Source organism: Mobula hypostoma, chromosome 5 (genome assembly GCF_963921235.1).
Source record: "Mobula hypostoma chromosome 5, sMobHyp1.1, whole genome shotgun sequence".
NCBI lineage: Eukaryota > Metazoa > Chordata > Chondrichthyes > Myliobatiformes > Myliobatidae > Mobula > Mobula hypostoma.
Window position 1 is genome coordinate 20,830,066 of NC_086101.1, and position 22,692 is coordinate 20,852,757.

The 22,692-nt window shown below is 40.9% G+C and overlaps 1 protein-coding gene across 9 annotated transcripts in view; it reads left to right on the plus strand.

Moving 5' to 3' along the window:
- The window catches only part of LOC134346661 (RNA-binding protein 4B-like), a 59,770-nt gene that overhangs the window by 31,302 nt on the left and 5,776 nt on the right, over positions 1-22,692 (plus strand). The window contains exons 4-6 of one of the 9 annotated variants that reach the window (XR_010017983.1): positions 20,168-20,229; positions 20,459-20,562; positions 22,405-22,422. The exons of 1 other annotated variant lie outside the window; for it this stretch is intronic. Coding sequence is in view for 4 of the 8 variants with exons in the window: in XM_063048152.1 (XP_062904222.1) it covers positions 10,045-10,907 (863 nt within the window). In the remaining 4 variants the exon portion in view is untranslated. 7 more of the 9 variants (XR_010017984.1, XR_010017981.1, XR_010017982.1 and 4 more) reach the window with 7 other exon arrangements.

A 22,692-nucleotide genomic window follows, 5' to 3' on the forward strand; every position in this document is an offset into this window, starting at 1 on the left:
ACCTGAAACAGCTACAGACCATCTCCCTCCAAGATTCAAAGGGTTCAAAATACTTCCATTACTAAAGTATATATGCAGTACACAACCATGAGATTCATTTTTCCCCACAGACAGCCACGAAGCAAAGAGCAACGATGCAACCCATTCAAAGAAAAACATAAAGCATCTCCCCCCACAGGCGCAAAAAAAAGCGCAAACAGCAGCAAAAAAATGAGCGGAAACAAAATATAAAACACAAAATCAAAAGGCATTATTTCAGTCCAGCTCAATGTGTATTTTCTCCAGACTGCTGTGATTCAAAAATCTCTGAAAAATAGCCAGGAAAAAAATAGAGCAAACAGAAAATAGAGCTGCTTGAAGCTCCCTGAGTTCCTTTAGCTCCCTTGTGCATTGCTTCAGGTTTCCAGGATCTGCAGTATCTTGTCAGGATGATATGCAGTGTGTTGGCATTCTTGTCCTCATTGGTAAAAGTCATGAGTTCAAGATTTTTTTTTTTGGAACTGTCTAGGTGAGTAAGTAACTGCTGTGAGGATTTTAGATTGGGCACATTGAAGCTACAGTGCACTTGCAGTGGAAGGAACAAGTACTTGGGGTGGTGGGACAGGTGTCAATCAAATAGACTGTTTTGCTTTGTATATTGTTTTCCTCCTTAATGGCCAATTTTTACCAGGCTTGATCAAGTGCTGTTTTAGTGTGAAGCGCAATCAGTCTTGTCTTATTTCCTGTCAAGAATTAGGCTCTTTTTTTCCTTAATGTTGGGGCTCAATTTGTCATGTCAAGATGTGGAAGATTACATAACTTTGAATTTATCTCTTTATTGTGAAACTGCTTTGCTCTGTTGTTTGTCTCCAAACTTGTAGCCCTGTGCAACTTATTTGGGTTAATAATTCATTTTCAAACATCCAGTGCTGCTGCTGGTGGCCTGCAGTCTTCATTGAACAAATTTTTATCCCTGGGTTTGATGGTAACGAACCATGCTAAGTAATGTACTTACAGGTTGTGTTAGTTTACATGGATGTCCAGAGCTAATCTGGAACACAACTATTTAGCACAATTCAAAGGTGTCCTCACATATGAAATTGGAACTTCCTGTCTCCACTAGAGTTGTGCAATTGCCCCTTTGAACAATGCTATCATAAACAGATCAGCCACCGTTAGTTTAACAAGGTAAGCTCAACTAGCATTATTCCTCATCTGGGCATGATCACTACCTGCCTCAAACTCAAACTGGCATCTGCACCTTTTGAGTATCAATCAGTGGTTGTGCGGCCAAGCCATTGAAATCCTTACTGGCTGAAGTAATTCTTCCTCACCTCTGTTCCAAAGAGAAATCCTTCTATTCTGAGGCTTTGGCCTCTGGTCCAAGAATTTTTGTACTGTTGGAAACCTCCTCTGCACATCTAGCCAAAGCTTTCAATATTCAGTAACTTTTCATTCTTAACTCTAGTGAGTATAGGCACAGGGCCATCTAACCCAGCACATGTTAACCCTTTCATTCCCAGGATAATTTTCCTAAGCCATCTGTGGACCCTCTGCAGTGCCATTGCATCCTTTCATAGATATGTGACCCAAAACTAATCGCAATACTCCAAATGTGGTCTGACCAATGCCTTATAAAGGCTCAACATTATATCCTTGATTTTATATTCTAGTCCTCTTAAAATGAATGTCTTCCTTCCCACCACTCAACATGTGCATTAATCTGCAAAGAATCCTGCACAGGAACTCCCAAGTTCCTTTCCACTTGATTTCTGAATTCAATCCCTCTTTAGAAAATAGTCTCTGCTTTTATTCCTTCTACCAAAGCGCATGTCCATACACTATACTGTATTCCATCTGCCACTTCCTTGTGCATTCTCCTCATCTGCCCTTCTGCAAACTCTTGCCCCCCACACTGCCTGCCTGCCCCCCCAGCTGTATTTTGCGTTATTCACAAAGTTGGCCACAAAGCCATCAATTCACCCATTTCAACTCATTAACATATGCCACCTGAAAAGTAACGGACCGCACACCAACCCCTGCAGAACACCATAAGTCACAACCAGTAACCAAGCAGAAAAAGCCACCTTTATTCCCATTCTGCCTTTGCCAATCAGCTAATCTTGTGGCCATGTTATTATTTTCTATGTAATACCATGGGCTGTTATCTTGTTTATCTATCTTGTGTGCAGCATCTTTTCAAATGTCTTCCAAAAGTCCAAGTAAAAAATAACTACTGACTGTCTATCCTGCCAGTTGTTTTCTCAAAGAATTCCAATAAATTTGTCAAGCAAGATTTCCCTTTGAGGAAACCATGCTGACTTGGGCCTATTTTATCATATGCCTCCAAGTACCTCAAGGCCTCATCCCTAACAGTTGACTCCTAATATCTTCCCAACCACTGAGGTCAGGCTAACTGGTCTATAATTTCTTTTCTTCTGCCTCCCTCCCTTCTTGAAGAGTGGAGTGACATGTGCAATTACTAGTTCTCTGGAACCATGACAGGATGTAGTGATCCTTGAAAGATCATTAATAATGCCCCTCATTCTGTTCAGCTAAGTTTTTCAGAACCTTGGGGTGTAGTCTAGCTAGTTCAGGTGACTTGAATAATTTCAGACCTTTTAGCTTTCTAATGCTTTCTCCCTTATGAAAGGATTTGCTCTCACGTCTGTCTCCTGACAGTTTAACTTCCAGCATGCTACTAGTGTCTTCCACAGTGAAGATGGATGCAAAATATTTTTAGTTCATCTGCCATTTTCCAGTAGTTCGATATCTACTTTTGCCTTTTTTATATATCTGACCAAAATATTTTGGTAGCCTCTTTGATATTAATGGCTTGCTTACTTTTATATTTAATCTTCCCCCTCCTTATGGCTTTTTTTAGTTGCCTTCTGTTGGTTTTTAAAAGCTTTCTAATCTTTCTTCCTACTATTTTTGCTCTATTGTATGCCCTCTCTTTCGCTTTAGTTGTTTTTGACCTCCCTTGTCAAGCCACAGCTGTGTCATTGCGCCTTTAGAATACTACTGTTTCTTTGGGTTGTATCTATCCTGCGTCTTCCTAATTTCCCCCAGAAACTCCAACCATTGCTGGTCTGCGCTATCCCTGCTAGTGTCCTCTTCCAAACAGCTTTGGTCAGCTCCTCTCTGATGCCTCTAAAATTCCCTTTAATCCACTGTAACACTGATGCTTCTGACTTTAGCTTCTTATTCTCAAATTGCAGGGTGAAGTCTATCATACTATAAGCATTGCCTCCTAAGGCTTCATTTTCCTTAGCTCCCTGATCAAATCTGATCATTACATGAACACCCAATCCAGGAGAGCCTTTTCTCTGGTGGGCTCAACCTCTACCTGTTCTAAAAAGCTATCTCATCAGCATTCTACATACGATCTCCAGTTGTAATTTGCAGCCCACGTTCTGGCTATTGTTTGGAGGTCTCCTATCAGTGTCTTTTTTTTACCATTGCAGTTTCTTGGATCTACCCACAAGGATTCTATATCTTCTGATCCATGTCACTTCTTCCTAAGGATTTAATTTCATTTTTTACTTATGGAGCCACCCCACCCCCTCTACCCACCTGCCTATCCTTTTGATAGAATGTACATCCTTTCAGTCACAAATCAATGATGTCCACAACAACATGCTAACGTAACCAATCTCTAACTGCGCTACAAGGTCACCTACCTTCTTGCATGTACTGCGTGCATCCAAATATAACCCCTTCAGTCCTGTATTTGTCACTTTATGTCCATGTTACTACTGCAACTCATCCCACTGACAGCAGTTTTGCTCTGTCCACTGCCTGTCCTTTCTGGCAGTCTCAATGCACCCTACATCTAGTTGTAAAACATCTGCCCCTTCCTCAGTGCTATCCCACTTGATCCCATCTCCCGCTAAATTGCTTTAAACCCGGCCCTTCAAGCTGCACTGCTGGCACCCCCTGATTTAACCCTAGCCTAATTGTTGGACAATGTATAATGACAAATTAACCTTCTAACTGTTAAAGAGTGTTTGGACTGTAGGAGGAAACTGCAGCACTCAGAGCAATTCCTGGATTGAACTCTGAACTCTGCCCTGAGCTGTAATAGGGTTGTGCTAACTGCCATAGCGCCTCTGAAATTGTTGAATGTGTGTCTTCATGCTCCTGTAACTTCCTTGATAGTAGTAATGAGAAAAGCACATATTCTGGATGGTGAGGATCCTTATTGACGGATGCTGCTGTTGTAAGGATCACCCCTTGTAATATTGATCAGTGAGGCAGAGAGATAATCTGCATTTACCGACAAGTACCTTTATTGTCTCAACAGAACGACAAATCCCTGTGTGCACACCAGTTAAGTTTTTCTGACCTCCCATGAACAGTCAAAGAGCAGAAAATATAATACCATTTAAAAAGGAGTTTTTGCTGCTGGCCTCACATCCACAATTGTTGCTCTACAGAGTTACCGTCGCCGGCACACTTGAAGCGTCTGCTTTTATATTTATTCCTTACCATTTCAAATGTTACATTCCCGTGTCAATGGCTGTAGGTCATGTGTCTGACCTTTAACACCTTTTTATTGGCTCTGCTGCAGGCCAGCAGCCATTTATTGCCCTCTTTTCAGCAAGTGACAGTTGGTAATTTATGGCTGTTCTCAATCAGCTTGAATCACACAGAACAAATTCAGACCCCACAGTCAAAAACCTGCATGTTATATACATAAACAACAGGAATTCTGCAGATGCTGGAAATTCAAGAAACATACATCAAAGTTGCTGGTGAACGCAGTGGGCCAAGCAGCATCTATAGGAAGAGGTGCAGTCGACGTTTCAGGCCGAGACCGTCCTGACGAAGGGTCTCGGCCTGAAACGTCGACTGCACCTCTTCCTATAGATGCTGCTTGGCCTGCTGCGTTCACCAGCAACTTTGATGTATGTTATATACATGCTAAGAACATCTCACAAATAACTTATTACTTGAAAATGATCCCTAGTTCAGCAGATTACCTGAGGCATCATTGTGTTGACCTTAAAACACTGATCAAGCCAAGTGACTAACTCAAAAAAAATTGAGAGTCTCTTCATAAGATAGCAGCATCCATCTCCTCCCTCATGGCAAGAATAAAGGCAGTTGGGTTTGTCTGCTTCCACTGTCCTTGATTAATTTGAATTCACTGATTCGTGGACTGTAGTTCTTTCTGGCCAACATCACCTTTTTGAAGCACCATCTTTTGAAGATATCTTCCATAGTAGGGAGCTAGTGGCTATGATTGAGCTAGCTGAGTGTACCACCCTCTGCAGTTCTGTTTTTTTTAATCCTGTGCCTTGGAGCCCCCACACCAGGCAGTGGTACAACCAGTCAGAATGCTCTTCATAGTATAAGACCATAAGATAAAGGAGCAGAAGTCGGCCATTCGGCCCATCAAGTCTGCTCCACCATTTTATCATGAGCTGATCCATTCTCCCATTTAGTCCCACTCCCCCGCCTTCTCTGCCCTGGCTACTCAGATACCTATCAATTTCTGCCTTAAATACACCCAATGACTTGGCCTCCACTGCTGCCCGTGGCAACAAATTCCATAGATTTGCCACCCTCTGGCTAAAAAAATTTCTTCGCATTTCTGTTCTGAATGGGTGCCCTTCATTCCTTAAGTCATGCCCTCTCGTACTCTCACCAGTACATCCATAGAAACTTGTTAGAGTCTTTGACATTGCCAAATCTTCTCAAACTCCTAAATGAAGTATAGACACTTGTGTGCCTTCTTCGTGATTATTTCAGTATGTTGGTCCCAGGTTAGATCTTCTGAGATGCTGAATCTTGAAGCTGCTCATCCTTTCCACTGCCTGACCTCTTCATCCACTCTTTAAACCTGCCCCATTCGCAGTCCTCTCCCATCTTAAACCTGTTGTCTCTTCTACCAGTCATGCCCTAGCTTCTCACATCATTACCATCGTGAAGAGTCTCAGTCCAAAATGTCAACTGTTCATTTCTCTCCATTGATGCTGCCTGACCATTTATAAAGTCCCAACAGCATTTTTTTTATTCTGTGTGTTGCTGCAAGTATAAGGATGTTTTCAGTTTTAGAATAGATGTAAATTGAGAGATGAGGAAATAAAGGAAGTTGAAGCTAGAGAACATATGGGCTGGCAGTATCTTCCAAAGATTTTGCGGGAGAAAGGGATAAACATAAAAAAAGTGGAAGATAAACTTGGTGGAAGTACAGTTGAGAAGCTTCTGAGATTAGGTCTTGAATTGTTATTGATTTGGAAAATGAAGGGAAAGGCTGACAGAAGGAGGTAACAAGGATAATTGCATGAGATTGTGCAGTTGCTGGAAATCCAGAGTAACACGCACAACAGGCTGGAGAAACATAGATCAGGTGGCATCTATGGAAAGGAATAGAGTATTGACATTTTGGGACTGACAACTTTCCTCAAGACTTGAAAGTAAGGGGGATAAATCCAGAATAAGAAGGTGGGATAGGAAAAGTAAAAGCTGGGAGACGATAGGTAAAGACAGGTGAGAAAGAAGGTAAATGAGTGGGGGCTGTAAAGGTGAAGGGCTGAAGAAGGAGGAATCTGATAAGAGAGTGGACCAGGATACAGGGTTAGGTATAGTGCCTATAAAATGTATTCACAGACCCCCTTGGAAGTTTTCATGGTTTATTGTTTTTCAACATTGAATCACAGTGGATTTAGTTGTGCTTTTTTGACACTGATCAACAGAAAAAGACACTTCCCTGTCAGGTGAAAACAGATCTCTACAAAGTGATCAATTAATTACAAATATAAAACACAAAATAATTGATTGTATAAGTATTCGCCCCCTTCAAGTCAGTATTTAGTAGATGCACTTTTGGCAGCAACTACAGCCTTGAGTCTGTGTGGACAGGTCTCTATCAGCTTTGCACATCTGAACACTGCAAAATTTCCCCATTCTTCTTTACAAAACTGCTCAGGCTCTGTCAGATTGCATGAGGATCATGAGTGAGCAACTCTTTTTCAGTCCAGACACACATTCTCAGTGCGTTGAGATCTGGACTCTGACTTAGCCACTTCAGGACAAAATTTTGTTTTTAAGCCATTCCTCTGTAGCTTTGGCTTTATGCTTGGGGTCACTGTCTTGCTGGAAAATAAATCTTCTCCCAAGTTGCACTTCACATGCAGACTGTATTAGGTTTTCTACCAGGATTTCCCTATATTTTGCTGCATTCATTTTGCCCTTTACCTTCACAAGCTTTCAACCATCTGCTGCAGTGAAGCAATCCCACAGCATGATGCAGCCACTATCATGCTTCACTGTAGGGATGTGTTTTTGATGATATGTGGGTTTGGCTTACACTAAACATAAAGCTAAAAAGCCCAACTTTAGTTTCATCAGACCCCAGAACTTTCTTGCAGCTGACTTCAGAGTCTCCCACATGCCTTCTGGCAAACTCTAGCTGAGATTTCATGAGTTTTTTTTTCCAATAGTGGCATATGGCAGATTTACAACTGTGCTATATTCTTTCCATTCCTTGATTGACTTAACTGTACTCCAAGGTATATTCAGTGACTTGGAAGTTTTCTTGTATTCATTTCCTGACTTGTGCTTTTCAAAACCTTTCTGCAGAGTTGCTTGGAGTGTTCTTTTGACTTCGTGGGGTAGTTTTTGCCAGGATACTGATTCACCAGCAAGCAGTTGTATTTGTATCCAGATACAGGTGTATTTTTACTGCTATCAATTGAAACACCTTGGCTGCACACAGGTCTCCGAAAACAGATCTCCGTTTAACTAATTATGTGACTTCTAAAACCAATTGGCTACATCAGTGACGATTTGGTGTGTTATGTTAAAGGAGTTGAATATTTATGCAATCAATTATTTGATGTGTTATATTTGTAATTAATTTAGATCACTTTGTAGAGATCTGTTTTCACTTGAGCACAAATGTTTTTTTCTCTGTTGATCAGTGCTTTTCTTTAAAAAGCCAAATTAAATTCACTGATTCAGTGTTGGAAAACAATAAAACATGACAACTTCCATGGGGGTTGAATGCTTTTTATAGGCGCTGTACATGAGTATTAGTGGTAGAGGCGATTTTTATCTTTTTAGAGCTTATCTTGTACACTGTTTTTGCACAAGTGCATGTTACAGAGAACCATGTTTTAAGAGGCTGTGTAACCTTTACATGTCTGTGGTTACATGTCTCTTCTCCTATTGCATTTTTCTGTGTAAACTGGTGGTTTACACACTAGGGTAAACTATGCTACAAATAGCTTTTCCAAAATTTTCCCTCTGCTCGTCATAGTCCGAGATGCCACATACATCAAAGTTGCTGGTGAATGTTTAAGTAGCAGTTAGGCACTATTTTTGTTGCTTGCCATGATATTCCTTCCAGGGAGTTTGTCATTTGTGTGAAATGTTAAGTATGCCCCTGCATTGTAGTCTGGTTTGGGTACCTATATTAGTTGAACAATGTGGCTAATATCGGCATCATAGACTAATGAGTATAGCTGTAGGTATCAGTGGAACAATTCAACTTTGAAGTAAGATCTCTTCCATATTTCTGTTGTGTCCATAGATTACCAGGGGCTGTCCGAGAAGTTTCAGATGCATTTCCAGCTGATGGCTTCTCAGAAGTTCTGCACTGGTTCTGTATGGCTTTTTGTGCATATGGGTTCTCGCTGCTGTTACCTATTCACTTAATTAGCTTCTGAATAGAATGCCTTTTTGGGTAATAGGGCAGCTTAAAATCAGATAGATTGTTGTATGCTTGGAATTGTGATCGCTGAAGATGGCTGAGTGATATCTGTGAACCACATATTCTAACAACCATTTTTTATATTGTCTAGTGATTGCCGTAAATGAGTTCAGTATTTTATTTATAATTTATTCATGTGCTACATTGAGATTTGATCTTACCCATCTTGATCAATGGTCCATCCCTTTGGATGTTAGTTCAGCACTTATCCTGCTGTGACAAGTAGCTGAATGACAGTTGCTATGAGGAAGAGCCCTCAGGTGCATATTCAACCTTCGCTTGCCTCACTGAAATCATTCTGTCATGTACAATGAAAAATCTTTGCCAGGTGCACTTACTTGACAAAGTAAGGAAGCTGCTATCTTCCCAGACAGTGAATTTATGAAGTAATGCAACACAGAAACACCCATTGTTCCACAGATCTCGTGCCAAGCATCAACTATCTTTTTGCGGTAATCATGCATTAATCCCATTTTTTAAAAAATTCTCCCCTCTTTCTCGAAGTCCTTCCAGATTTGACCACACTTCACGTCGCTAATGGCAATTTACAGTGCCCAAAATAACTTGCCATTCAATATGTCTTTGAGGTGTAGAAGGAATTCCAGCACACAGATGCAGTCACGTAAAATGGGTATACTGCACACAGATGGAATCCAAGTTTAGGATTAGATCTGGGATTCTGACACTGGGAAGCAGCAGCTCTGCTAACAGGTTTTGTATGGGTTCATGTTAAACCCCCAAAACATGATGGAACAGAATTAAAGCTGCTAAAGATATTCTGGATTATCCTGTATGTGAACTAAAATGTAGTTTGGGCAGAAACTTGGACGTGCATGGGAATAAACTTTATTGCAGTTGATTAGCAAAAGTGATGAGCTAACTTGGATTATTAAGTTACGGTACTGCTTTGAATTCATAATTCAATATCTTTTATGCTATAATCTACAAGAGTCAACCCAAGATCCACTGTTCATTTACAATTCAACACAACTGCATTTGGATCATTAATTCCATCCTCAGTTCCAACTAAACGAGTGTATCGCTTCACACTTTAATTCCGATGTTTGATTTCCATAGTTTGGAGCAATCAAGGCAGCCTGTAGTTTTTGTGGGACAGCTTTAAGGAAAACCATTTTAACACTTCACTGCTCAAGTAATGTGCCTTATAATTACTAGGCCTGGTTCAGATATATTATGCTTTTGTTCTGAACTGTTAGTTAAGTTGTGATTTCTTTCTATTGTTTTGACAAGCGAAGCAGAGGTCCTCATTAATTCTGATCTGTCGGCCTATGGGGCTGGTTAATATACTTCGTACTGATATTGTATTGCATCTCCTTTTAAAGGCAAACGGATGCAAGTTGAACTGTCCAAGAGTCGGCTGCGGATGCAACCCGGGATGGGCGATAAAAACGGCTGTTTCCGGTGTGGTAAAGAAGGCCACTGGTCTAAAGAGTGTCCCAAAGATCACTGCCTCGATGGCACTTTTGATGGCAGCTTCTCTCGCGATTACCGAAATCCTTATTCGATGACCGCGCGGGCCATAGCTGGGTACGGAGAGCACCCTCTATATGATGAGCGATTCGGGGTCGCCAGTTACTATGAGAAGATTCGGGCCGGAGCGTATGGAGCGGTGGGCGATCCTTATGGACGGGCGGTGTCATTTACATCTTTCGGCACTTCCCTGCGAGATCATGTCCCTGGTGCGGTAACCCCATATGAGCGGCGGCCACTAGCAAGTCCCACCACCTATTACAGCCGCGACAGAAGCCCCTTACGACGTCAAGCACCCATGTCTGCTTTGAGCAGTGGATATGGGTTTGAGCGCAGTGCAGTTTCTTCAGCTGTGTATGACCATACAGATGTTACAGCAAGGGATGCGTATACCACCGCCCCGTACTCGCCTGGTCGGTACCCTGCTGCCCGTTACTCGCCTGGTCGGTGCTCGCCTGGTCGGTATCCTGCTGCCCGTTACTCGCCTGGTCGGTGCTCACCTGGTCGGTACTCTGCTGCCCAGTACTCGCCTGGTCGGTACTCGCCTAACCGGTACTCTGCTGCCCAGTACTCACCTGGCCGGTACTCTGCTGTCCAGTACTCGCCTGGCCGGTACTCTGCCGCTCAGTACTCAGCTTCTCAATATTCTGCCGCCCAGTACTCGGCTGCTCAGTATTCTGCCTCTGCTGTCGCCGCCCAGTACCCTGCATACTAATTTAAGGTGAGGATTGTTTAATCTTTGATAATGCACTCTGTTATTAGCCATAGAAACATCAGCCTTATGTGGAAGTCCAAGAACATAAGTTACAATGCATTCACGCACCGTGAATGTTGCCAGGCTGCCATATCACTGACCTTTAGTTTTGTTTATTATGGCCCATGCAATGCCTGCCATTATTGTGCTTGGGGGCTTCAAAGCACACTAATGACAAATCTACAGTTACAGTTTTGAGTTGCCTGGTATGGAGTCCCCACTCTCCTCTTTGCAAGTGGAGAACTAGTAAGAAGAATGTTAGGAATTGATCATTGAAATCCGATGTGTCCATAAAGGCCCTGCTGAGCCCTTGGTTGCAGCTGTGCAGCTTACCACATTATATTCTTCTCAGCGTTAGTCTGTTTGTGGTTCCCTCTCTAATAGGCCATAGACTTGCCTTTTTGCACCTAGCCGTGGTAACTACTCGATGCCTTAATCAGTTAAATCAGGCTGGATTAATCAAACACAGTTGACTGCAGCATTGAAATCTAATTTTTTGATTCCTAATACATCCGGGAGGATTGTGATTTATACTGCTTTAGTGACACTTCATTGTCCAGTCTTAAATCCATACCTGTTTATTTATTTTTGCCTTGAGATGAAAATTTTTGTGCAAAGGACGTTTGCTCCTCATGCAGCCAGTGTAAGCTTGGAAGAGTGAAAATTTGGTGCTAGTGGATTGGTAACAAAAACTCTGCTTTAGTATTGATCTGAGATGAGGGACAGACAGGCAGGATCCAGCCTGATTTAAGCCTGTGAGAGTTGGAGAGAGCACAGGAGTAGCTCAAAGTATAGGAGTGGGGAAACAAAACTTAAGAGTTGGTGCCAGAGAAGAGCAGCAGAATATCTGTGTTTGTTGCTACTCCAGCAAATTCATTGATCCTTCATAGATGAGGAATGCTTTCTGTGAGTAATCTTGAACAGGGAGTTTCAGTGTATCTTTCTCTAACTGCAGAGCCAGTTTGTATTGTGTGTCTTTATGCCAACTGAAACTGAATGTGCTCTCTGCCAAAACTCATATTCCAACGATTGTAATTGGGTATATTATTATTATTTACTTGTTTTTTCTTCCCTCACTAGCAGAGGAGTCGCAAGCCCAGTTATAATGATTTCCACAGGTTGAGATTGAATAACTGGTGGAACCCTCCCATGTCGGTACCATTCCACACCACAGTAAAATAGCTAGTAAGCTGTGTGAACGTTCAAGGAAGAAGCTAAGGAAATATTTTGGTACAGGTTGGATGAAGCAGTGACATGTTTGTCTAGTGTTTTCCTTGGCAATTTACTGCAGTTAAAACAGAGCTGCACTTTACTGAAGCAAAAGGACCTAAGGTTCTTAAGAAAACTGAGTGTATCACAGTCACTAGGAATAGAGTTACTGCAGCTCAAGACACAAACATGGTGTCTTGGAACTTTAAAATGGAATTTTTGAAAGGAGTGTTGTCTGAAAGAAAAAAAATAGATTAATGTTTTTGATAGATTATGGTATATGAACAGGGAACATATAATATAGATCAAGAGATGGGAGTAGTTGTCATGTTTGAAGGTGCTCTTGACTGGTTTTAACGTTTCTCACAGTGAGGGAAAACTCCTACCCAGTCTCTGCTCCAATCTAGTACTTGTTGTTAATTCGTGTTTTGCCAACACATGGGCTGTTTGGCGCATGTTGTGCTCAGGTTCCACATCAGTATATGCACATTTAGACTCGTGCATGAAAAACTGTTTGGGGAGTGAATAATGATCAGTGCCCATAAACTGTGCCATAGGGCATGCGCACTGCCAAATGTCATCCCACTTTGCTGCTTAGAAAGATTGTGATGGTTGCCACAGAATAAGTCCAGGTGGTGAACCTGACAGACTGAAGCTATTATTCAACACATTGAGTGTATTGTAGGTACTTCCGTTGTCTGTAGTAAAATCTGTCTGATTTGGGCTTGGTCATGTGGTGAGTTCAAGATGGCCAGTTGTACCAGATAACATGAGTGTTACTTTATTGTGATAAAATACCACATTATGCATTGGGTATCCTGTCAAGAGATTCAGAGTGGGCTTTGATTTCACACTTCGGCAGCTGATTGTCACATCACCACAGTTAGTGCAGCTTTGAGTTATGCGTAGATGTACTGCTACTACACCAGTGCAAAGGATTTAATGTGTACTAGAGGCAGGTGACATTAGCAACGACTTGCAGATAAGACCCTTCTTTGGATGTAATGTGACTTTGCTGGATAAATACGACCTGCTTCAGCTTAGCTATATTTTTTTGTTCAGTTTGCTGTTTTGACAGGTGTCCAATGTGGTCAAATATTAGTAAATAGGGATGTTGTCTGCCATTGTTACCTTGTGACAATGTGCCCACCTTCCTCTGCCAAGTCTTATCAAAAAAAAAAAAATTTGTGGTCATCACCTTTCTGAACTATTTACTGAACCATTCTGTAGAGGGTCCAAACAGTGAGGCAGACTTGTTCTTAAAGTAAGTGTTCTCCCTTTTTCTGACATGGGGAAGGTAGTCATGGATTTTGAGCTGTGGATAACGGGTGTTCTGATTTTCCTTGGATGTACCAGTCCCTGGTGTGTGCATACTGCAGGATGAAGCCTGATGTTGGTAATCAGAATTTGTTGCGTCCCACATGCACTCGCCGCTTGGTTCTCACATGGTTCCGAATAGGTTTGTTGTCTGGCCTAGAGCAGGATCAGAGCTCTGGTCTCAGGTGCTGCGTGCTCAGTGGTATGCACCTGCGTGATGGTGTGTTGAAACGCCTGTTTTTAATCAATCTGCACTGTCCCTTCTTTCGCAGGTTTGCTTTGCATCGTGACGAGAGCCGCGGGTCCCTTGGTACGTGCAGAAACTCGGGTCATATGTCTTGCTTGTTGGTTTTAGCGTGGAAAACGTTAGCGAGACATTAAATCTAAATATGGGTGTTAATTAGCTGCAAATTCAAATACTCATCAAATTGTGACCAAGTATTTTTAAATCTCTTTAGTTTAATTTCTCTTTTTGGGTTTCTTTTGTGTTCAGCAGAAATGGCTCGTGTAAATGTTCAACCATTTAAATTTGAAGCATTTGGATTTCCTGTAATACAATTTACAATAAACGATCAGTATTCAGCCTGAGCGTGTTGCGTCCAAGTGAATCTTTAAAACAGATCTGCAAAGGTATTCTGTGGAGTCTCTGTCAGGTTTATTTATACACAGCTGCAATGGTATGTACATATGGACTTGGCCTTTGTAGAAGGCTTTAATGTCAATCTAGTGCGGTGCTGTTCTATAGTCAGTAATTTTGAGTCATAAGCCTCTGTTCAGTTACCTGATGGCATGAACATTGATTTCTCCAACTTCCAGCATTTTTTTTTCCCTTCCCTCTTCTCCACTCTGGCCTCTTGGCTCTTCTCACATGCCTCTCTCATCCACCTGGACCTGCCTCTCCACCTTCTTTTTCTCCCATGATCTACTTTCCTCTCCTATCAAATTCCTCCTTCTCCAGCCCTTTACTTTTTCCACCTATCACCACCCAGCTTCCCCTCTCCACTTGCATGGCTTCAACTATCACCTTCTAGCCGGTACTGCTTTCCCTCTCATCACCACCTTATTCTGGCGCCTTCTCTCCCCCACCCCCCTCCCTTCTTTCTAGTCTCGGTCTCGGCCTGAAACATTGGCGACTTATTCATTTCCATAAATGCCACTTGACCTGAATTTCTCCAGTATTTGCATATGTTGCTATGTTACGGTAATTCAAGCACTTGCTTTAATAAATCAGGGAAATATTAATTGCAATACCTACTCCTTAACACTAGGGTGCAATCTTTTCTTGAAAGTGTCTGGCAAGAGCCAGATTACTTGAGATACAGCACCTAGAGGAAGAATGATTATTTCGATTCATGAAATCCTGCTGGGGAGAAAAACACAATGAGGATCAGACAGTACAATTTAGCTACTGCATATTTTTAGTATAGTTATAAGCATGCTGGAAGTGAATGAAATCAGGCAGAAGGATCACTTTTACTTGTTTACAAATGCGCAAGTTCCAAAGACAGCGTTCAGAGGGAAGAATCAGTATTATTTCTTACTTCATTTCCATTGTATAAATCTTCTTTTTCACCCCCCCCCCCCCCCCCAAGGTGAGTATTTTGGTCTTTCCTGGTTACATACGCACTCAGGCTACGTCCACACTAGACCGGATAAATCCGTAACCGAAGCTTTTTCTCTTCCTTTTGACCCTCTGTCCACACTGAAACAGTGTTTTCCTCCCCCGAAAACAGAGATTTTCAGAAACGCTCTCCAGAGTGAATAAATCTGAAAACGCCTAATATCTGTCATAGTGTGTACGGGGTAACTGGCTATTTTTAAAACAGCTGTCATGACATGCCGGAGCAAATGGTGGCGGCAGTGTGGCATTACATTGTTTTCTTGAACGCAACCTCCAACACCACAACAATATCTGACAATAGATGTGTAACAGACTACTGTAACATTGTATGGAAATACAAGATAACACTGATGCAGACATGTTTTATACATTTAACAAGGTGCTTTATTAATATATTGCTTGTGCAAACATTGAATAGATACAATTGTCGCTTTTGCCCAGTAACTCGTTTTATTGCACGTTAAATACAGCAAAATAATACACAAAGACATGTCAAAAGTAAAGGCAAACAAATGAGGTAACAGCAAATTTCACTTTTGCCCAGTAACAAGCCTTATTGCATTTAGTTGTAGCTGTCATCCCTTTCATCGATGAAGAGACTATGGCTGTAGGAAATGTTTCTGGACAAACACGTGCCAAGTATACCGTTTCCTCTTTGCTTGTTTTCTGTGTGTCCTGCGCATGCCCAGTAGGAGGGGATTCACCCAAATATCCATTTTAATGTGGGCAGAGGTATTTTTAAAAACGCCTAGTGTGGACGCCTGTCGTTTTTACGTGAAACCAGCGTTTTCAAAATTATCCGGTCTAGTGTGGACGTAGCCTGAGTGGCCACTTTATTTGGCACACCTTTACAGCTCATTAATGCTAATATCTAATCAGCCATTCAGGTGGCAGCAACTCAATGCAAAAACGCATGCAAATATGGTCAAGACGTTCAGTCGTTGTTCAGACCAGACATCAGAATGAGAAAGAAATGTGATCTAAGTGACAGATCATGGATTGATTGTTGGTGCCAGGTGGGTGATTTGACTATTTCATAAACTGCTGATCTCCTGGGCGTTGGCGCGTGGCCAAGTGGATAAGGCGTCGGACTAGTGATCTGAAGGTTGCCAGTTCGAGCCTCAGCTGAGGTAACGTGTTGTGTCCTTGAGCAAGGCACTTAACCACACATTGCTCTGCGACAACACTGGTGCCAAGCTGTATCGGCCCTAGTGCCCTTCCCTTGGACAACATTGGTGGCGTGGAGAGGGGAGACTTGAAGCATGGGCAACTGCTGGTCTTCCATACAACCTTGCCCAGGCTTGCGCCCTGGAAACCTTCCAAGGCGCAAATCCATGGTCTCATGAGACAAACAGATACCTATATTTAAAAAAAAGATCTGGGATTTCACGCACAACAGTCTCTGTGCATAAAAAAACATCTCATGAGCTACACTTCGGTGGTTGAAAATACTTTGTTAATGAGGAAGGTCAGAGGAGAATGTTCAGACTTGTTCAAGCTGATGGGAAGGAGACAGTAATTCAACTAATCATGTGTTAGCACAGTAAAAGAGCAGCTCTGAATAACAGCAAACATTGAAGTGGATGGGCTGCAGCAGTATAAAATTCAGTGGCCACTTTATTCGGTATGGGCTGGGGCGGGGTTCCTGAATTGTATTTTAGTAATTGTAAGTGCATACCTTCAATTCTTGTACAAATTCTTTATAAAACTTCCCAAAAATATAAGCTTTCACAGTTTAGAAGCAGACAGGGGTGAAGTAGAACTCCTCAGGAGTTCTGGAACCTTAATACTTTTTTTTAAAAACCAGTATGTAGTGAAGTTATTTGATTAACCATTGTGTCAGCTTAGCCATTCCATCTGGGCTGATTTGTTGTCCCTCTCGCCTGTATTCTCCTGCCTTTCCCCTGTAACCTATGGCACCCTTACTAATCAGAACCTCTCAACATCTGCTTTAAATATATCTAATGAATTGGCTTCCATAGCCATCTGTGGCAGTGAGTTCCACAGATTTACCACCCTCTGACTAAAGTTATGGAAAGGATGCTACATTTCTTCCATCATGAAGTTGTGGTTCAATATGGTGTATGTTCTCATTGATAACATGTAAAAGCTCATCGAGTTAAAAGTTCATTCACAGCATATTGCAGAACGTGGGTGATGAAAGCCTGCTGGTCCTGGAATGGCACTTAAGAGAAAAAGGAAAATGAATGATTAACCTGTTGCTATTATCTTAGCTGATACATTAACAACTCTAATGAATAAAAGAACATTGAGAAGCAAACGGCCACTTTCATTCTTAATTGACGCATTTCCTTGTGGTGAGTTGAGGCCAAATTTTGTGATGCTGTTCTCTTTGAGGTGTTCATATATGAATTTCCAATATGTGCTCCTGAGCCAAGTCTTCGTCACTCATTTTCATTAAATATATATTAAATGAATACCAATGAATTGATCCACTTGACCTGAAACAGGAGTGTGTGGGCCATGGCAAAGTTCAGACTAGGCATGGCACCATGATGATATACGGCCATGACATTGAATTGAGTTCCATAAAATGGCGCATCGTGGACTTGTAAGCAATGTATATATAGAAAACCTTTTAGTTGGAAAAGTTTCTTTGAAATGAGATGTATGAATAGTTAATGTGTATTTTGAAGGGCATGCATTACTGACTTTGTTGCCTGATAGGTGTTTTTGTCCCTCATGAGCCTACCAAATTTTAGTTGCCTTCCATCAATTTAAGTAATTTTAACTACTGCACAGCAAGTACCTGTCCTTAGATGATAATATCCACATACTGCTTTCAGCCTTGAACAACTTTGTAACTGACATTTGAATATCCCTTTTCCTGGCAACAGTGTCACAATTGGCACTTTATTTTGCTATACTTGTGTGCATCCCTTGTGAACTTTGTGTTTGGGTAACCCTTTCTTCCTAAAGTATCAAAAGGTGAAACATAAATAGGAAATTGATAGTTCAGCACAGAAAGCAGATAACGTTCTAGGTCAATAAACTTTATTTCAGCAATTAAAGCACAGTACTGTTGTTTATTTTTCTCTGGAATAGAGAGTGTGTATTGGCAAAGGGTGTTCCATTTCCCCATATGCTTTTCGCTTTCATAATATTATCGAACGTCATGAGTTTCGTTGCAGTTTTCCAGTATGCCCTCTTGTTATGTACTCGGCTGAAAATTAGAATTTCTGATGAAATTCACTCTCCAATAAACGATATCAGCCCTATTAGAATTTGAAAACCTATAATTTTAAACCAAGCCATTAGCTTCCAAGGAGCTAGTGTAGGCCAGTGAATACAGTGCTGATAGATTAACTGGATGTTAGACAGTTATAATATAGGCAGAGCAGTATTTAAAGTTTTTTCATGTTCTGAACAGAATTATCAGGTTTTGAGTAATAAAGTAATAAGTGATCAATTCAGCTTCAGATAACCAGAACCAGAGGTATATTGTGGATGATGTTTGAGATTTAATGCTCAAGAATAAGAAAAATTAATTGTTTTGTTTTCTTAAATACAATTTGATGAGTACCTTTAAATCTTTTTCAACGTGCGGGCAAAACCACATATACCACCTGCCTAAATTCCCCTGGAAATGGAACAGGTGAAACACATGTTGGAACTGCTACAATGGATGGGCGAAAGTGCTCTTGCAATGTTGTGGAGACTATTGTCGTTGTATGCGGTGTTGCTTAGTGAAGCTGAACATTAATGTCCAATCCGAGACTCTCCGAGTAGGTTGCGGATCTTCTGTTTGGTTTTTCGGGAAGCATTTAGAAGTCAACCACGTTGCGGCATTGGAGTCAATCTAGCCCAAGCTGGGTAAGGATGGTGCTTTTACTTATCTCAATGAAAAGCTACAATAGTTAATACACAATTTGCACCCAGGTTAGCTTTGATTTGGGTAATTCCCTGTGTTAGTCAATCTAGTGACTGCACTGGTGCAACTAACTGAGATTTAATTACTGCTACCTCCACAGTTAACCCACTCACTGCCATTTTTTGGGGGAGATTACCTTTTTCTTATTAAAAACAGTCATCTGTCAGCCTCTTCGCACTTTATGTTCTTGCTTTTTGAGTAAATTAAAATGCTTGCTGTAGAACAGGCTGCTTGCTGAGGACAGTTGTGTGCTCCGCACTGCCTCTGACTCAATAACATTTCTTTCTGAAAATCTTGCCTATTTCTTGACACCTTGAGTGACATTACTATTGATCTCCAGATTCTTTTCTATTAATAATTAAACTCCAATAAATTGCCATGGTGAAATTTGGTCTCTACTTTTTCCAACTATTAATCCAGTTATGCATTAATGCATTTCCACACATTTTGTCGAAGTGAGAAAGCAAATTGCAATGTCGATCCATGTCAGAGTCGTATGTGACCTGGAGATGAACATGGATATGTTGGGTGTTCTCCTAAGCCAGATGGTGACCACCAAGGGTTGGGATGTGTTTTGTAGATATTATTTCTGAAAATTGCTGCAGTGCATCAGAAAACACAGCAGATCAGCGTGCTGGTGAGGTATGGGTGATTGGTTGAACTACTGGATGACTTGCAAGTCGGGCAATTGGTACTGACCTGTGATATTGCAAACCATGCATGTTCTCTCTGCAGCCATAAGACCTTAGGTGCAGAATTTGGCCATTTTGCTTATCAAGTTGGATCTGCCATTTAATGATTTACTTTCCACTCAGCCCTGTTCTCCTGTCTTCTCCCCATCACCTTTGCTGCCCTTGTAATCAAGAACCCATCAACCTCTGCTTTAAATATACCCAATGACTTGGTCTCCAAAGCCATCTGTGGCAATGAATCCCACAGATTTGCTACCCTCTGGCTGAAGATTCCTCTTCTTTTCTGTCCTAATGGGATGTCTTTCTTTTTTGAGGTTGTCCCTTCTGGTTCTGGACTCTCCCACTATTTCAAATATCTCCACACATTTAAAGGTCAACTGTCAACCTTTAAACAAGTGGCAATTATTCTGTCACAAGCCTCATCTGCTAGTTTTTGTCATGGTAAACCATTTCAAAATAGTAAAACTTAAAGCTGTAATATTTCTTGCAGATCGACGTATGTCTCCAGAAAGTAAACTGCAGTTGCATGTAACTTGAATGAAACGTGGCCGGGTAGGAAAATAATTATTTTCTCACCCCGTTAAGTGCCATTTGAAGTTTAAACTTGGGATACAGTAAAATCGAAAGGTGTTTTCACATTAAATAATGACAGTATAGATCCTTTACAAATTGCAGTGATTTTTCAGGAAATCAGGCAAGCTGACTGAAATGATGGAACAATTAATGAAGCCTGGTGATCAGTATTAACCATTCCTAATTATGGATTATTATCTCTTTCAAGGTTACTGTTCGAGTCCTTTATTGTTGGTCGCAGCATACATAGAGTTAAAGCTGGTTTCTGCTGGCTTTTCATGGGAACTAAGGAATAAGCAATGCTTCTTTCTGGTATGTAAACAGTTTTGGCTGAAGGAGAAATTTACATCAGGGGAGTTTACTTAAGCCTTTGGTTTAATTTAGAACTTCTGGAAACCAATTTGTTTGCTTGTCTCTTTGATAGTTGGCTGCACTGAATGATCAGTCATCCCAAATTATTACCAATCAAAATGACCTTTTGAAACAAAATCAGAATATCTGGTCATGATCGAACTGTCCTTTGAGGAAATTTGTTGTGTGCTGTGGTCCAGACTAAAGTCCTGAAACTTGCATAAGATTCAATACGCAAGTACAGGCTAAACCTTTAATAATGTAAGCTTTGGTTTAACATTTCAAGTTTCAAGCAAAATGGGGGAAAGTGTGTGATAATTTCCAGTATTACACTTGCAAGTCTTATTACATTTTGTGAGATATTTGGCAGTTGCAGCTAAAATCTGACTCCGGTGAGAGTTATTTAATGCATTCTATGGGTTTAAAATTTTGCTTCCCGAAGAAACTTCAGAGTCTGCAGCAGCACAATGGCACTTACTGCCATGAATGTTGGTCAACTGCTCCAAGATGTTTTGTTTCTGTCTGCTCGTTCTTTCATGCCTTGCCTTCACAATTGCTTGCCAATCACTTTATTTGATTTTCCATTGATTTCCACCATTTTCCTCATTTGTGTTTATTGACTCTGTTTCCCACGATTGTGGGCTGATCTCAGGCTTTCCCGTAATGTATTTTGTTTCTGCGGCACTGAACCATACTGATATTACTTCCTTTCTGAAGCGTCTGTAAATCTGCTAGTTTGACCTTGTCTGGCTTTCATTTTCCACCATTTGGTATCTAAACTCTTTGCTTCTCTGAATGACTTTGTGTTTCTAATCAGTTGCGGAGGGGGTGAGTACAGTAATTGCAGTTTTCTGCTTGAACTTAAATCTAGCCCTAAACTAATTAAATCCATATTATTATCTATATGGAACAGTGTCTCCTGCAAGCTACCAGCATTGAACTGATATGTTGGTGGCCCTGATTTAAGGGAATTTAAGTGGAAATAATTAATCACACTGGGAGAATATCTACTTAGAATCTCTTAAAGCTATTTAAAAACTACATTTTGTTTAAAAACAAATTGCTAATATGAAGAGGGTTGGGGAAAGAATGAAAATAAATTATAAGTGATTCTGTAAATATTTGTTTCCAAATGAACCTATCATGTCTTGAACTTTGCAGTCTCTTGTGTCAACTACTGTTCCTTCATAAAGTTTGGAAGTTAACTGTTTTTCCAAAGATTTTATGAGTTTGATGTTAAAATTTAAGAAATCTTCACTCCTCTGCTGCAGGGAGTATGCATCTTGGCTCAAAGAATGAGAGAGTCATTTGAAGTCTAACCAGCTTTGTGTGTTGTGATGGAAATTGGTTCTTTGGAGTAAAGCAGGATGAGAGGTGACTTGATAGAGGTGCATAACATGATAAGAGGCATAGATAGAGTGGACAGACAGCTAGCACCTTTTCCAAGTCAGCAATAGCTCATACGAGGACATAATTTCACTGTGATTGGAGGAAATGGTAGTAAGAAGTCAGAGGTAGGTTAATTGGCCATTGTAATTGGCTTGGTGTTTTGAAGTTGGGTGGGGGTTGCAGAAAAAAATGGGATCACTGTAAGATTTGTGTAAATGGGTGCTTAGTGAAAATTCAATGAGCTGAGGGCCTATTTCTATGCTGGGTAACTGTGGTCAAGTATGTGTGGAAAAGGCAAAATGCTTGTAATCTGTTTAAGTTGTTGTCTTTACCAGGGTGATGATTAACCCAACCATGATGCTTTTTTCTTTTTATGTTCCTATGAGCTTAATGCAGTTTTTACTTCCCTCACAGGATGTGGGTATCATTAGCAAAGCCAAGAATTAAAGCTCATCTCTAATTGTTCAAGCGGAGATGTTCTTGAATCACTATAGTCCTTGTGGTGAAAGTACTCCCATTGTGCCATTAGGTAAGGATTTCCAGGAATTAAACAAGTGATAATGAAATATTGTAAATACATTTCCATCCCTGGGCAGAGTATGACTTTAAAAAGGCATTATTTTCTTGCTGTGCTTAGATGGTGTGTGATATATGAAAGAACCTAAGGTATAATTTTTCACGCAAACAACAGGAATTCTGCAG